Source organism: Canis lupus, chromosome 13 (genome assembly GCF_011100685.1).
Source record: "Canis lupus familiaris isolate Mischka breed German Shepherd chromosome 13, alternate assembly UU_Cfam_GSD_1.0, whole genome shotgun sequence".
NCBI classification, from domain to species: Eukaryota; Metazoa; Chordata; class Mammalia; order Carnivora; family Canidae; genus Canis; species Canis lupus.
In genome coordinates, this window is record NC_049234.1 from 39,165,082 (window position 1) to 39,180,082 (window position 15,001).

At 47.9% G+C, this 15,001-nt stretch overlaps 1 protein-coding gene across 3 annotated transcripts in view; it reads right to left on the reverse strand.

Annotated features, from left to right (window-relative positions):
• Window positions 1-246: 246 nt before the first annotated feature.
• Window positions 247-15,001, reverse strand: part of IREB2 (iron responsive element binding protein 2) — a 42,025-nt gene continuing 27,270 nt past the window's right edge. The window contains exons 11-22 of one of the 3 annotated variants that reach the window (XM_038555930.1): window positions 14,233-14,349; window positions 13,123-13,282; window positions 12,307-12,442; window positions 11,212-11,296; window positions 10,706-10,862; window positions 10,125-10,249; window positions 8,214-8,318; window positions 7,976-8,118; window positions 5,799-5,946; window positions 5,591-5,713; window positions 3,397-3,582; window positions 247-2,793 (exon numbers count right to left, since the gene is read on the reverse strand). In XM_038555930.1, coding sequence (XP_038411858.1) covers window positions 2,683-2,793; window positions 3,397-3,582; window positions 5,591-5,713; window positions 5,799-5,946; window positions 7,976-8,118; window positions 8,214-8,318; window positions 10,125-10,249; window positions 10,706-10,862; window positions 11,212-11,296; window positions 12,307-12,442; window positions 13,123-13,282; window positions 14,233-14,349 — 1,596 coding nt within the window. In that variant the 3' untranslated portion in view covers window positions 247-2,682. Of the gene's footprint in view, window positions 2,794-3,396; window positions 3,583-5,590; window positions 5,714-5,798; window positions 5,947-7,975; window positions 8,119-8,213; window positions 8,319-10,124; window positions 10,250-10,705; window positions 10,863-11,211; window positions 11,297-12,306; window positions 12,443-13,122; window positions 13,283-14,232; window positions 14,350-15,001 lie in introns of those variants that run through there. The other 2 variants (XM_038555931.1, XR_005368950.1) reach the window with 2 other exon arrangements.

Below are 15,001 nucleotides of genomic sequence, written 5' to 3' on the forward strand. Positions count from 1 at the left end.
TTGCATGGAGCGGACTCCCCTGTTCCCACGAGGCCACCCCATGTGGGGTGAGCGCTCAGGCCTCAGCTCCCGGCCAGCAAGAGGGACATGGCTCGCTTCCCGGCGGTCAGGTCGGGAATCAGGTGGGGAATCAGCGCCGAGCATGGAGGGAACATCCCCGAAGAGGAATTTCTGGAGGCCGTCCTAGTTCTCTTTAAGTTCTGGGGTCTTATTTTCAATCACCACAAAATATTTTCTAGCAAGATATGTGTGATAATACAATTTTCTTTATTAAAAATAATTTACAGCATCAATAACATATACACAATTGTCAACTGAACTCTGCCTCCAATATATTTTTATACAATACTTGACATTATTGAACTTAAAACTGTTACACTGTTTTGTTGGCTTTAAATAATAGACAATGATTTATAGTTACTTGAGATACATGGTTTCATAGTCATATATTATATGTAAAATTGATAGAAACATCGGCACTATCACACAGGAGGGGAGGAAGCCTAACAGAGCCTCCCTGTTCCCCCTCCATCACCCCAAGTCAAACTAAGGTCAACACCCAGTGTCTGAGCACCTTCCCCTACACCCACAGGTAGAGACTGTGGTCTTCATACAACCACAGAGAAACGTCAGGCCGGCGGGCTGTCCTCCTGCCAGCCCCCCAGGAGGCACCGACAGCGGCATGGCTCCCTCATCCCGGGGTCGGCGGGAGCAGCGACACTGAGGCAGGAAACGTGGCAAGGGCAGGTGGCTTCGTTTTCTTGGGATGAAAAGCTGCTGCTGCGCTAACGCCTCTGACGTCAGCCTCCGGGTCACACCCTCGTGTGCTTCTCACGTGCCTAGTATGCTCCCTTCCTACGATACTGTGCATTTTTTTGAAATACCAAATTACCCAGATATAGTCAACAAAGGAGGTAAATAAAACAGTAAAAGCAAGAGATGACCCCTCTCTGCCAACAGAGCACGTGGCCGGGGCGGGGCTGCGGGCACAGCGGGCAGGCACACGGGACACGGGGTCTCAGGGTGGCCTGAGATGGCACGATGCGTCCCCGCGAGGCACCCGGAGCCACCTCCTCTTCATGTCCGGGGACACCTGGGACCCGTCCACTCCCCCAACCCAATTCATGTTTTCATGTAAATTAAACACATGCACGGACAGATACATGGTGTAACAACGTATCAAGAACACAACAGAAGGTACCACAGAAGTTGTTATAGAAAATTTAAATAAAGGGAAATCGTGTCCTCAGACCGCAGTCCCCGTGATTGTCTAAACACAGACGCGCAGACTATGCCCAACGGGCGCGAGGGAGTGCGAGCGTGCCAAGCTCTCAGCGGTCTGCAGCCCCTGCTCTGCTAGTTTCAGCTGAAATTCAGCGAACAGTCCTTCTGGGCCACGCGGGCGACTGGGTCAGAGGAAGATCTCCAAGTGAAGAAAAAAAAAAACGAAAAAAACCAACTCTACAATTTACCTTTTGGCTGCTAAGTTTAAGTTCTTAATTAAAAAAAAAGGTATAGGACTTTCTGGAATTAATTATCCAAACTTTTTCTTAAAAGTCACCAAACGTCTTATAGACTGAACACTTGCTGCGGTGAAGGGACATGCAGATGGAGAAAGCAGAGTCTCCAGGTGGCAACAATTTAAGTGTTTTATCCTGATAGTCAGCTTTGGTTAAAACAAAAACATAACTAATAGAATCATGCATCCCAGGTAAAATATGGATTCAGAATGACAGGAAATCAATTTTAAATAATTAAGAAATAATCAATACTTAAAAAATGCTTAGAGTTGAGCATCAAGCATATAATTTAGGGTGGATAATTTAAGAGCCTAGAGGAAATCATTTTAGCATTTACTGATCGAGCTCTCTTTAGCAACTGTAAGGGAGTGTGGAATTTTGGTTAATGACACCTAAAATAATAGGTCCTAGGAAGTAACAGTGTCACATAACGTGAGCAACATGATCTGACCCAACTGATGTCCTGATGTCACACCGTCTGAGGCTGGCGAGCACGTCACAGCAACAAATCATGGAACAACGTGAGCGCGGGGCGCCACCCGGACTGCTCCACGTCCACCCGAGGGGGCCGTGGCCAGACGGCACAGGGTGTCGGGGCCGCGTAGCGCCCCCGTTAGACCGACTCTAGGGTAAGCCTGGCTGGATCACAAACGATGGACGCCAACCATGTCCAGCTCAAGTCTGACAGAGGATGAAAGTATCAGAAAGTTCACGTGCGAATCAGAGTCCAGCGTCCACAGTCCGGGGTCTCACCTGGCTTCTGACTTCCCAACTGCTGGTCTGAACCAACAAACAGCAGTGCACAGTTTTACAGGCGCGGAACAAAACGACCTCAGGAAGGTTATTCGTGTAAGAATCTTCAACACGAGTTCAAATTCTGCCTTTATTTACAAAATGGTCCGATAAAATACCCCCGGACTTAGGCCTCTCCCACAGCACACCTCACACGTTGATTTTAGCAATGTTAATAGCACCATTCGTTTATTATTTAAAATCAGGAAGATTTCATTTCAGTCACTATGATGATTCATTATCATTTACACCCACGGTGAGACCGCCAAGCACGCGGGACGTCTGCAGCTCCAGAGCAAAGATCCCTGGTCCAGCCCGAAAGGCTTCCCTGCGGTTAGCAGTTCTGACAGGTATCCGCGTGGAGTAGATACTATGAGAATTTTCGTGCCACAAAGTTTAATAATCCTCCGTGTCTGTACAACGTCACTTCCACGTCATTTTCGAAAGCAGCAATCACGCTGAATACTTTGCCAGTGCTTGTCTTCAAACAAACAGAAACAGCCCCCGTGAGTGGTGAAATCCTCCCAGCGTCCCCAGCACGCACACCACCGGTCTTCAATTTCCACGACCACACCTGCCACATGCTCGGAAACCCTCGTCCTGTCTGGAAGTCCTGCCACAGCTAAGTACACAACGGGGGTTCTCATCCCTGTGTCTTGGGCTCAAGCTCACGACCCTGAGATCAAGACCCGAATGGACGTCGGGGGTCGCCGCTGGACCGCCTGCCCTGCCCAGGCGCCCCTCCGCCCCCCTTTCTCAATGACAAGTCCCGTCACCAAGAAGAGCAAGTCACATGACAGAGACCTTGGCCTCCGAGTGAGGGAGTCGCACCCGCTCCTGCTCCTCTCCGTCCCTTATCTAATGCCTGCCACTCCGCCCCGTCCCTGCAGCCAGCGCCTTCCTGTGTTCTGGACTAAGGATCTGTGCTCCCTACGTTCCCTCAGAGGTTAGCTATGTCAGCATGGGTTCACCGCGTTACGCTACGACTGACGTCAGCGTGCAATTCACGACCATCCCTTCTATTCCATCTGCAACCCTCTCGCTGATGCGCACGACGCCGTCACGGACTCAGTCTCAGAGATACCTTTATACTTAACGTTAGTCCAGGAGACAGCTCTTCAGGAAACGTTAAGGAAAATGTTTCTCTGCCGGAGAGGCCCAAGGACTCTGCGTTTTCTCCCGGAAGGAACTGAAGTGGAACTATGCCGATTCCAATCAAATGATCTTTGTGAATCTTTTCATAACTTTCAGCCAAAACAGCTTTCACGCCCTGTAACAAATGTGCATTTTACTTCTTCCAACCATTTCTTGAAAGTTGCTTTTTTGGGCCATTTTTAGGGAAAAAATTCTACTTGTGGCCTTTCGATAAAGCTTCTTAACCTCACAGCACACGCTAGAGGTCAGTGCCGCATCAGAGCATGTACAGATCGCTCTTCCGTATTTGCAGGTGGCTCCCTGGCTTCTGCCCTGCCGAGGCTCGGGGCGGGGGGGGGATGCCCCGGTGCTCACTCACTCTCTCAGACTGCCACTAAATACAGAAATAAAGGAGGACGCCCCACGGCGGCAGAGGAAACAGGAGGTGTGGATTCTACAAATACTTAGAGGATGAGGGACCTTGAGCAGACAACATCCAACTACAGAAACCACAGACTCCATCTACAGCCCGACACGAGTGAGGCTTGGGTCAGTTTGTGACGATAAGATCCTGTTCTCTGCAGAAAACCAGCCAGAGGCTCTGGGCCCAGCTTCTCCACTTTCCTACCATTCTCCTAAGGAGCTCTTGGACCTCCTCCAGCCACATCTTCCTCCTTGCTGCCGCCTTAAAATTTCAATGCCACAAACACGTACTGTGTGTCTATTTCAGTATTACGTGTACACCTGTCCTTTATCCATAAAAACAGTATGATTTTTTTAACGCCCAGGAATCATTTCTCACCCCAGTGAGCACCATCACCTGATGCGAATGGATGCCCTAGACTGCCGGGCCCTGGGCCCTGTGTGGGCAGGGAATCGGGCAAGACGTGAGAGTGTGCACCTGCACATACTGACCCACGGGGCTCGCCCAGTGAAGCAGGCAGGTGGTCATCCAGCCATCCAAAGTAAGGCCCATCACCCGACAAAACCCAGGCAACACCCCCGGCTTATGAGCAGCGCTCAATGTCTAACCAGACAGCCTAGGGTCAAATATAGGCAAAGCCTCCAACATTAAAAACAAAGAGAAAACACATCAGAAAAAAACGGAACCTGAATCTGTAACTAATGTTCACAATAGTGATAATATCTCAGCAAGATGAGAGAAACTGGCTTATTGCTACAACTCCTTCGAGTATTTACATCTTTAGGGGGGAGACCAAAGATTCAAGAATGACGCGCAGGGATCCCCGGGTGGTTCAGCTGTTTAGCACCACCTTCAGCTCAGGGCGTGATCCTAGGGTCCCGGGATAGAGTCCTGCATCGAGCTCCCTGCATGGAGCCTACTTTTCCCTCTGCCTGTGTCTCTCTCATGAATAAATAAAATCTTAAAAAAAAAAAAAAAAAAAAAGAATGACGTGTGCACGATTATGTGATCTGACCGCCTGGCGTGGCCACCTCTTTCCAGCCACGGCTGCTCTGAGGGGCGTGAGTGAGCCTGGGAGGAGAGTAGGAGAGCCCTGGTCCTGAGGATGTCTCCAGGCACCCCCTACCCCCGCCTGCACTTCAGCAAAGGCACGGGTGCACGAGAAATGCCCTCCCTGCAGGCGGCCAGGCTCTGTCATCTCCTGGGGAAGCCTGGCCCCTCGGCCCACCTGGGGCTCAGTGAACCCCCGACTGGGGAGCAAGTACAACTCTCAGTGGACCTGAACGATCAGCATTACAGAGCATCAGTTCCAGACTGGCCTCCTTTCCCTGCACCGTGCTGACGTCCTCAAGAAAGACTGATGTAGAATCAACCTGATTCACCAATACGAGTTCTAAATAAGCATAAAAAAATCCAAATGAGCAAAACAAACTCTGAGAAGATGTTACTCACAAAAGAGAACGTTTAAAACTCAAGTTTAGGGGATCCCTGGGTGGCGCAGAGGTTTGGCGCCTGCCTTTGGCCCAGGGCGCGATCCCGGAGACCTGGGATCGAATCCCACATCGGGCTCCAGGTGCATGGAGCCTGCTTCTCCCTCTGCCTATGTCTCTGCCTCCCTCTCTCTCTCTGTGACTATCATAAATAAATAAAAATAAATAAAATAAAAATAAAAAAATAAATAAAACTCAAGTTTAAGAAGATAAAAGCGAAGCATCAGTACCAGCAGATACGGTCCTTTGGCAGCCCAGTCTCTGGAGTTCCCGGAACCGTATTTTTTTCCTGCTAAAATAATCAGTGGGACACCGTCCTTCTGGTACAGCTCCGCAGCCTCAAACACATCTAGCTGTGGATGGAAAACAAACACAAGCACCTTCAGTTCGCTTGGGGGTCCAGGAGCCAACTGCCTAAATGCTCGTGTGCAACCTTACCGTCTGTCCTGACGGGAAATGAATTGTTTTGGGAGCTGGTTTCCCAAGGAATTTATTAAACAGCTTGATGTTCGCAAACGTGCCTCTGGTCATCACGGCATCGTTGCCTCTGCGGGCCCCATAGGAGTTGAACTCACGAGGAGTAAGGCTGCAAGGAAGTCGTGAAGCCAGTTTCATTTCAGATGGAAAACCATCACGCATTACTGGATCATAAAACTTACTCAGAAACACTTTTTATTGCAGAAAATTTCAAGCATATACAAACGTGGAGAAAACACAACAGCCAACACCTAGCTGCCTGTCATCATCGAGCTGTGGCATCCTGTTTCTTCTATAATCATCCCCTAGCAGGTGATTTTGAAGCAAACTCAGATAACATATTCCAACCGTACAAATCTCTATTTCTCTAAAATATATGAACTCTTAAAAATACTATCTTGATACCAAACCCCCTGCCCCCCCAAAAAACACAATTTCTTCCTATCACGTGGAAGTCAATATTTCAAATGCCTCCCAATCTGGAATCAGTCATTTCTCCACCTCTGGTTGCTTGAGCAGCTTTCCTGCTGCCTGAGAACAGACACTCCCAGGAAACACCTCCCAGGTCAAAATGCCATAAAGGCAACATTATCCACCCCTTTCCAGAAATTCACTTTGTGCTATTTGGCTTTTACTAAAAACCCACACAACACTAAGATGGTAATAGCTTTTCTTTGGAAAAGTAAAACTCTCTTTAGATTGTTCAGTCAGCGCAAACAAGTACGAATGCAGGTCTTTCTTTTTAAAAATGCCATGTAAGGGCCCCCCGGGGGCTCAGGGGTTGAGCGCCTGCCTTCAGCTCAGGGTGTGATCCTGGAGTCCTGGGATCAAATCCCGCGTTGGGCTCCCTGCAGGGACCCTGTTTCTACTTCTCCCTCTGCCTGTCTCTCTCGTGAATAAATAAAATCTTTTTAAAAAATTAAAAAAAAAAACAAAAAAAACAACCCATACAGTAGTCACATATTTGAGAAAAGCAGGGACTTTTTTTTGGTAGATGTTATGTCATAATTATGACCAAGATAGAAATCATAACCAAAAGATATTTAAAAACCTATTTCTCAGTACTACAAATAAAAGCCATGCATATAACAGATTCATTTTTATTAAGTTCTATCAAATGGAATTGCTATTTGCAACTTCTACCAAAAAGTGTTTAATTCATACCAAGATACAGTTAACCAGAGGAAAAAATTCAAACACAAACTTCACAATAGCACTGATGAGACTGTAAGCAGAGCCATGGGCATGAGGATGTGTGCGACCACGTTACGGGGTACAGATTTTTTACACGATATTTTGATGAAAAGTCATCACTCGAACAGCTCTAGCATCTAAGGCAGCGGTGCAGAAAATTCTGCTCTTTGCAAAAAACTTTGTCTTGATAACAGAGCAACTCCACATCATCAATCGTGTAGAAATGAGATAAAATCTTCCTAGGTTTACACTTCCATCTCCCACTACAATGATGTTTACGTCCTCTTCTATTATTCTTGTAAAACTTTAAGCTCAATGGGCAGAAACTCATGGTCTTCTGATTTGATACAGATGAAGCCCAGGCTCACGCACACATATTACGGTCCACAAAACACACATTTAAATTTTGGACTCCAAGGATGGGGGAGCCATTAGGCTTCATCTGGGGTCAAACAAAGCTGACTGTTCAATAAAGTAGTATTAAAAAAAAAATCTCACTTCCAATCAATTGTTCAGTTTGCTGCAAGGGCTCAATCTAAAGGAGCAAATTCAATTTCTAAAGTTATAAGGAAACGCAGCTACAACGGGAACCCCAGTTAGCATTCAGGTCAAAGAGCGATGACCAGACACCCGTGACGGTGGCCTATGCAGCAGAACCCCGAACTACACGGGCGCGCGGGCGCCAACCCCACACACGGCCGAACATCTGCGTGTGAGTTTCCACTCCCAAACACTTACTACCCTCCTGTTGACCAGACTACCCTTACCTATGACACCTCTCCTGGGTCACACATTTTGACCTCTGTTCCTACAAGTCAGCAGAGAATGAAAATGCACAAGGAACAAACAGACTTACAGGCCTGGACTGCGTTTATCAAAACCGACCTGAGCCTGCGCGGGTCCACACGGTTCCGACTCACACGGGCCCGCGGCCGCACACCTACCCTCTGTTTGTCAAGTACTTGGCAGCAGCGCTGCTCCTGGCGATGCTCCCCGCAGGTGATATGTGGTCGGTGGTGACCGAGTCTCCCAGGTACAGCAGGACGTGGGCATTCTCAATAGGCCGCAGGGCAACTGGCTCTTTGGTCTAAAAGGTAAAAACAGTTAAAGGCATTTACTCCTCATGAGGGTTTTTTAGTTCATAACAACCTTGAAAAGATCAACGCGTAAAACTATACTTACAAGCTTATCAAAAAACGAAGGACATCTGATATAAGTGGACTTTAAGTCCCATGGAAACAAAACTGAATCCGGTGCTTCTAAGGAATTCCACCGCTTATTTCCCATCTGTGAATTTGATTTTGGTTGGTGAACAAAACGAAAAGATAAAATGGAGTCAAAAGGTCATAAAAATGACAGAGGCTCATAAAAATGTTGGAGGGAATTAAAAAGGCCTTACTGGGAAAGGAAGCTAAGATCTAGATGTAATGTTCTAGAACATTACAGCATTTTGGGCAGAATGAATGAAGATTTACTCATCAAATTCCAACACAGTGGATTTTCACAAATACCCCAAGATTAAGTTTTAATATAAAACTTTAAAGAATCCAAAACAAGGGTCAAGGGTTTAAAAGAGCTACCCGTGCAGCTAAGAACAGACTGCGTGGTCGCGCGTGCGGTGATCTTTAGGAACACGGCTAAGGGATAACCCTCTGCTTTCAACACGCGTGTCCCCCACACGGCATCGGTCCTGCCTGCAAACCACACGGGAGATCTCACCACTGCCCCGCACCACCACCACGACCAGCAGCCTCCCCGCACACTGGGCAACCCACCTGCCCAGCTCTGGGTCTGTCCTCCTGTTTTTTTTAATTTAAGTTAATTAAGTTTTTTAAATTTAATTTAAGTTAAAGTAGGCTCCGCACCCGAGGTGGGGCTTGAATTCACCACCCTGAGAATAAGAGTCCCACGTGCCCCTGCTTCTGTCCAGCCCCCTCCCGCCAGGTCCTCCACAGGACCGAGCAGTCCTGACGCACGCTCCTCTGTCCACAACCTCGCGGAGGCTTCCGTCACTTCCTCAAGAACTCCATGTAACCAACGGCCCAACGCCTGGTCTGTAACTCCGTCCTCAGCACCTCCCGCCAGGGCCCTAACTTCCTGTGCGCTTGCCGCCCTGGCGCCCTCATCAGGGCTCCCTGAGGCCTTTCCCGGTGGCTCTGCACTTGGTCCAGGCACACGGAAACGCCTCCTCCAAAGCCCTGCTCAAGACATGTCCTGCTGTCGAACACCTACGACCGCCTGCGATCCACGGCTCAGATTCTGGTCAATCTGCAACGTTTCCACAGCACCTCTCACTTCTTAACATATTGGGCAATTTTCCTAATAATTTGTTTACAGTTCACTGCCTGCCTCTCCGGGTGAGAATTCTGTGCCATGCTCCTGGTTATATTCAAAACATCCAGAAGGGTGCCTGGCACATAGAAGGGTCCAACAGTGTCTGCTCGGTGAATACCTCTTCTACTCTCAGGGCTTTGTCAGTGTGAACACATGCATTTGTGTGTAGGTGCACACAACCTCTCTGGGAAGATGTGTGAGCAAGTGACGCCTGCCTGCCTCTGAGGGGCGGGAGGGACACTCCACTGCTTCCTCTCGCGTCTTTTGAACCTGAACCATCTGAATGGGAAGAGAGACAGGCAGCTCCTGTGAATCCTGCCCGTATCCACGATGCCTGCCATCCACTTCTAAGAAGCAAAGATCAGTGCTAACACTCTAAGCTGTTCTCCCAGATACTAGGTTCCAAATACAAAATGATTATCACTTATTAAAAACCATGTTCAAAATAATGTGATTTCAATATTTATTAAATTCAAAAAGACACAAGAAAGAAACACCTCCGTTTATTAAACTACTTAAGAAACAAGTGAGCTGGGGATCCCTGGGTGGCTCAGGGGTTTAGCGCCTGCCTTTGGTCTGGGGTGCGATCCTGGGGTCCCGGGATCGAGTCCTGCGTCTGGCTCCCAGCATGGAGCCTGCTTCTCCCTCCTCCTGTGTCTCTGCCTCTCTCTCTCTTTCTATGTCTATCATAAATAAATAAATCTTTAAAAAAAAGTTAAAAAAAAAAAAAAAAAAGAAAGAAACAAGTGAGCCTCTAACCTCCATCTTCTCTTTCAGAACTTTAAACATGGACAGTACAACCCGCTCTTCCTCCATCTGATGAACCTCCTCTCGGCTGGGCCAGATGTCCTGCAGGTAAATGCTCCTGCCAGTAGGGTCTGTGCCTGGAGAGAACACGGGAACATCAACGTTAGTATAAAAAATAATTCTCTGGGGGCGCCTGGCTGGCTCAGTCGGTTGAGTGTCTGCCTTTGGCCCAGGGCATGATCTCGCAGTCGGGGGATTGAGCTCGACGTCAGGCTCCCAGCTCAGCAGGGAGTCTGCTCTCTAAAATAAATAAATCTTAAAAACAAAAAATAGTAATTCCTTCAAGCTGTTCAGATATTTTCAGAGACCTATCCCAGAAACCAAGTAAATCACTCAACACGGGAGTGCTTCAGGCATAAGCAACTAAAAAAACTAAGTAGTTGTGCATTTTATACTCTTCATCTGAATACAGAGATGAGTGACTGCATGATAGGATTTCCTGAAATACTTCACAGAGTACATGGTCTTGGAAGTGTCCCAGTTTGCAAAAAGCGTATGCAGTTATGTCTGTATACGTGCAAAGGAAGAGATACCTAGAGGCTCCGTCTGGAAGTCTATATTCACTGTGCCCGCTATGGCGTATGCTACCACCAAGGGTGGAGAGGCAAGATAATTGGCACGAACACAATCACAAAGCCGGCCTTCAAAATTTTTGTTTCCAGATAAAACTCCACAAGTAACCAAATCGCCCTGAAAAATATACACAAATATATATATTCAATTCAAGAAATGGTGCAAATTCAGGTAATCATACACGTGCAATCTCAAATATTACATGTCTGAGAGCAAGATAACCTAAAAAGCACATAACCGATTATTAGAGAACTATCAAAGCCTCTAAATATTAATTTGCTACCTCATTAAAGGGTTATTTCAAAGATCTGAAAAGGATTCTTTCAATTATTTTAAGATCCAGTCTTCCCAACAGGTGCAAGGACTACAGGACTATAAATACATCAGTACATACTTTCTATAATGGAACAATAGAACATGGTGAAGGGAACCCCTTCAGGTGCGTCACTGATCCACACATTTTTACCTGTTTTACTGCATTTAAAACGGCTTCTGGCAAGGGTGCTGTATTCCCCACACAGGTTGAGCATCCATAGCCGACAATTTCGAATCTGTATTTGAAAAAACAAACCTGAGTGAACGGAAGGCCGTAACAGCTGTAAAGGAAGGGCAGGTCTCATCTTTCACTCCCGTCCCAGTCATGAGGCTACCGGACACGCGGATTAACCCTTGTCAGTAGGTCTGGCTGTCAGGCTGGCTGTCTGTCCTGGGCGCAAGAACTCAGACATTTAGAGCATCCCCGAGGTAGATGTGCTTGTCTAACCATGACACGAAACCCGCACGACGCACAGGGCACTTGCCCACACGTGACTCGCAGGGGCTCTAAGACGCCCACTGGAACACCAATACCGCTGCTTGCAGGGGGCGTAAGCTGGCTGGACAGTGCAGCGAGGCCTCGGCAGGGACCCTGTAGCCAGGAACGCCGAAGCGAGGAAATCTCTTAATTCTTGACCAACCAAAACAAAAAAATACCTGCTAAAAAATGCCAGGTGTAATCCTCAAAAAAAGCTGCTCTTCTAAAAGCAAAAAAATGTTTTAATTCGCCAATCTTGCAAAAGAACTGATGATTTGTGTAAAGTAAAACAGTTTTCAAAATACACCGCCAACATCAATTATTTTTTCTGAGTCTGTGAGAATCGGGAAAGTTATTTTCTACAAAGTTCAGGGATAACTTAACTCATGCTTGACAGACCCAGTAACCTCACAAAACATCAATTAAGACAATTCTCTCCATTAATGATGCTGCCTGTAACATGTCACTCTTTCTGAAAACTGACCTCCACAAGCCCAAGATAACATACTCCCTGTGCTGCCCCGCATCCGCGTCTGTCTTTACATCCGCGTCCTAGAGACCAGCCCTGTGGCGGCTCCTCGAATCTGCCGCCCCCCCCTGCCCCGTCTGCTGAGGGAGGGGCCTCGGACTGCATGGTAAGCGCAAGGTACCAAAGCCTATTTTTCCCGACTTCTCTTTGCCCATGAAAGGCTCTGACAGCGGCTTTGATCACTGCGGGATCTGCAGGTCCACACGCACAGAAGCAACCCAGCGGTGACCGCCACTTACCCAAGCTTACTGAGATACGGTAACACTCCGCTGGAACTGAGGTAATGTGTAACCATCCCGCTGCCTGGAGATAGACTTGTTCGGATGTACGGTTTCACATGCAGCCCAGCGTCCACGGCTTTTTTAGCCAGAAGACCTGCAGGGTAAACAATGATGCGTTAGGGCAGCGCTCGGCAGGTCAGTCTGCAACTCATTAAGGGTCAAAGTCCAAAGGCATGAATTTGCTGTTGTTACTGTGTCCATTTTACTCTATAAATTGGTTTCATTTAAAATAAAAAATTATACTGATATACCAGCCTTTACACTGTGAATTCAAGTACAGCCCGAAGCCACAGCATCATGCACACATGGAAAAAAAAAGTATGTATAATAATATTATGCACACACAACACGTATCACTAACTGAGCCACCAGGCCATCGTAATAAACAGCACTCGCTACACAAGACTTTATACAATTATCGACTGTGCTATGTACATACAACACACTGTGTTCTGTCTTTTACGACCCTTGTCAACAATCTTTTACTTCCTTCTGTTCTCAGTGGACTGTCCCGCACAGCTGTGGTCACCCATCAAGACACCTGCTAATTAACTCTACTCTAGATTAACAGAAACAGCAATAATGACCTAAAACTAACAGACATGTAAATTATAATAAAAAGAACTTCTTCTGTGTAATAAAAACACAAGAACATAAAATCAAACCTCAAGCTCCGTTAGACCCAATTAGAATCTCAGGAAGTCTCCAATATCAAACACGATCCCAATACCCACGGGTAATCTAGGAAGGGGACTTTGGAAAGGGACAGCCTACCTGCGGCGAGCATGACAGACGGGTTACAGTTATTGGTACAGCTGGTGACCGCGGCCAGGACCACAGACCCGTGAGACAGCGTGTACTCGCTTCCTTCGTAACGAATACAGACGTAATCCTTCTGCTTCTCAGCGGCAATCTGGAACCCTTTAAATCCCACCTACGCAAACGTACACAGAAACACAAATAGTCTGGGTATGAATAGAAAAACACACCAGCACAAAGTACAGCAGATCCGACAGGTGGTTTCACGCTTGGAGCGCGGACTCGGATGACGGGGAAGGCGTGAGACACCTGCAGCCAGACCTCCGCTGGAGCTGGACTCTGGGCCGTCGCAACAGGAGTCTGTGGCGGGCCTAACTACTGGGATCCATCTCACGCTCTGCGGCTCCCCGTGCCTTCCTACTACCCATTCTCAGTACTCAGCATGGACACAGCCCTGATGGCTGGATTTACAGGATACTCGGGCGGAGTGCGTGCAGAACACGTGACGGAGACCGGCCGGGAGCCGGGAACCGCGACGCCCACCATCCTACGTCACAGCTGTGCTCCACACTAGCACAGCAGCAGCACCAACAAAAATTAAGAAATTATAAAAAGGAAGGCTCCAGAAAGAGCACCAGATACAAGTTCTCAGAATAGGCAGTGTTAGCAATTCTCAGAAGGACAGACGCTGAAAGTCAGAGGCTGCGTGCTATCCAGGTACAGTCACCAACCTCATGGAAGCGAGAACCCAGTGTAGTGCGTTTCACCCAAAGGGCCATGGACTCCAAGAACAGTGCTTCACGTGATGATGCACACTGCACCGTGCAGGCCGTCCCCCACAGGAGCGCCACGGCCACACACACCACTGAGCACCAACATCAGGATTGTGCGACGGACACGCGTCACATCTGACCCTCACCGTGGGCACGGCACAAGCTCACCAATGACTGACCAACTGCAGACAGGAAGGCACCGGCAGCTGCTGGCATGCGCTCACACGTGTGAACACAGCAGCAGCCTGAGTGCAGGCCCCCCTGCGGGTCCCCGCCACTCGGCAAAGAAGCACCTGGGCCCTCGCCACTCGGCACAAGGAATACTGACAAAGGTGGTGGCGCAGTAACCTGCCTTTTCGTTCAAGCAAGCTTGGAAGTCACGCTTCATGTCCGTCACAGCAACTCTATCCTGAGGTCTCTTTGGACCACTGACAGATGGAACTATTGAATTCAGATGAATCCGGATCACCTAGGAAACAAGAGGAAAGAGACAAAGAATCAGAATTTGTCAGGTAGACAGCAATTTAGTGCTACTTCCTGAAGCAGAGTACAGCCATATTTGTTGTAATGGGGATATACACCCCCAGAAATAAAGATTTTAAAACAATCTTGATTAATTTATAAAACAGAACAAACATTTGCTAAAAGAGCAGATCAGTGTGCGCACCACCCCACACCAACCACACTGCCCACACAGAATACTCTGTTGCTCCAATTTCTCTTCCCTGTCGTCACAGATGCCCGACGACACAGCAGATGCCTGTGCCAGCTATCAGCCTTCTGCCCCTGGGCTCCAAATTCACCCTTCCCTGCTTTGTGACAACGGAGGGGGCCTGCATGGCGCGAAGTCTGGTCAACACAGGGTGCTGGAAGGACAGAGGACTTTTCTCTTCCTGGTTCCAGAGTGTCTAGCTGGCCAGGCTCCGGCAAGACCTTACTTTCATTCCTTGGCTAAAAAAATATTATGTTCTTAAAACCCAACCTCCCAACTAGGTTTCTGTGCATTCCTTCTGACGTTTCTACCGTTTTCCTCTGTCCGTTTTATGTAAAATCAGTTCAAATTAAGTTTCATCCCCTGTGGCCTTCACCAATATTTAACAGCGCCGTCCACCCTGACCGAT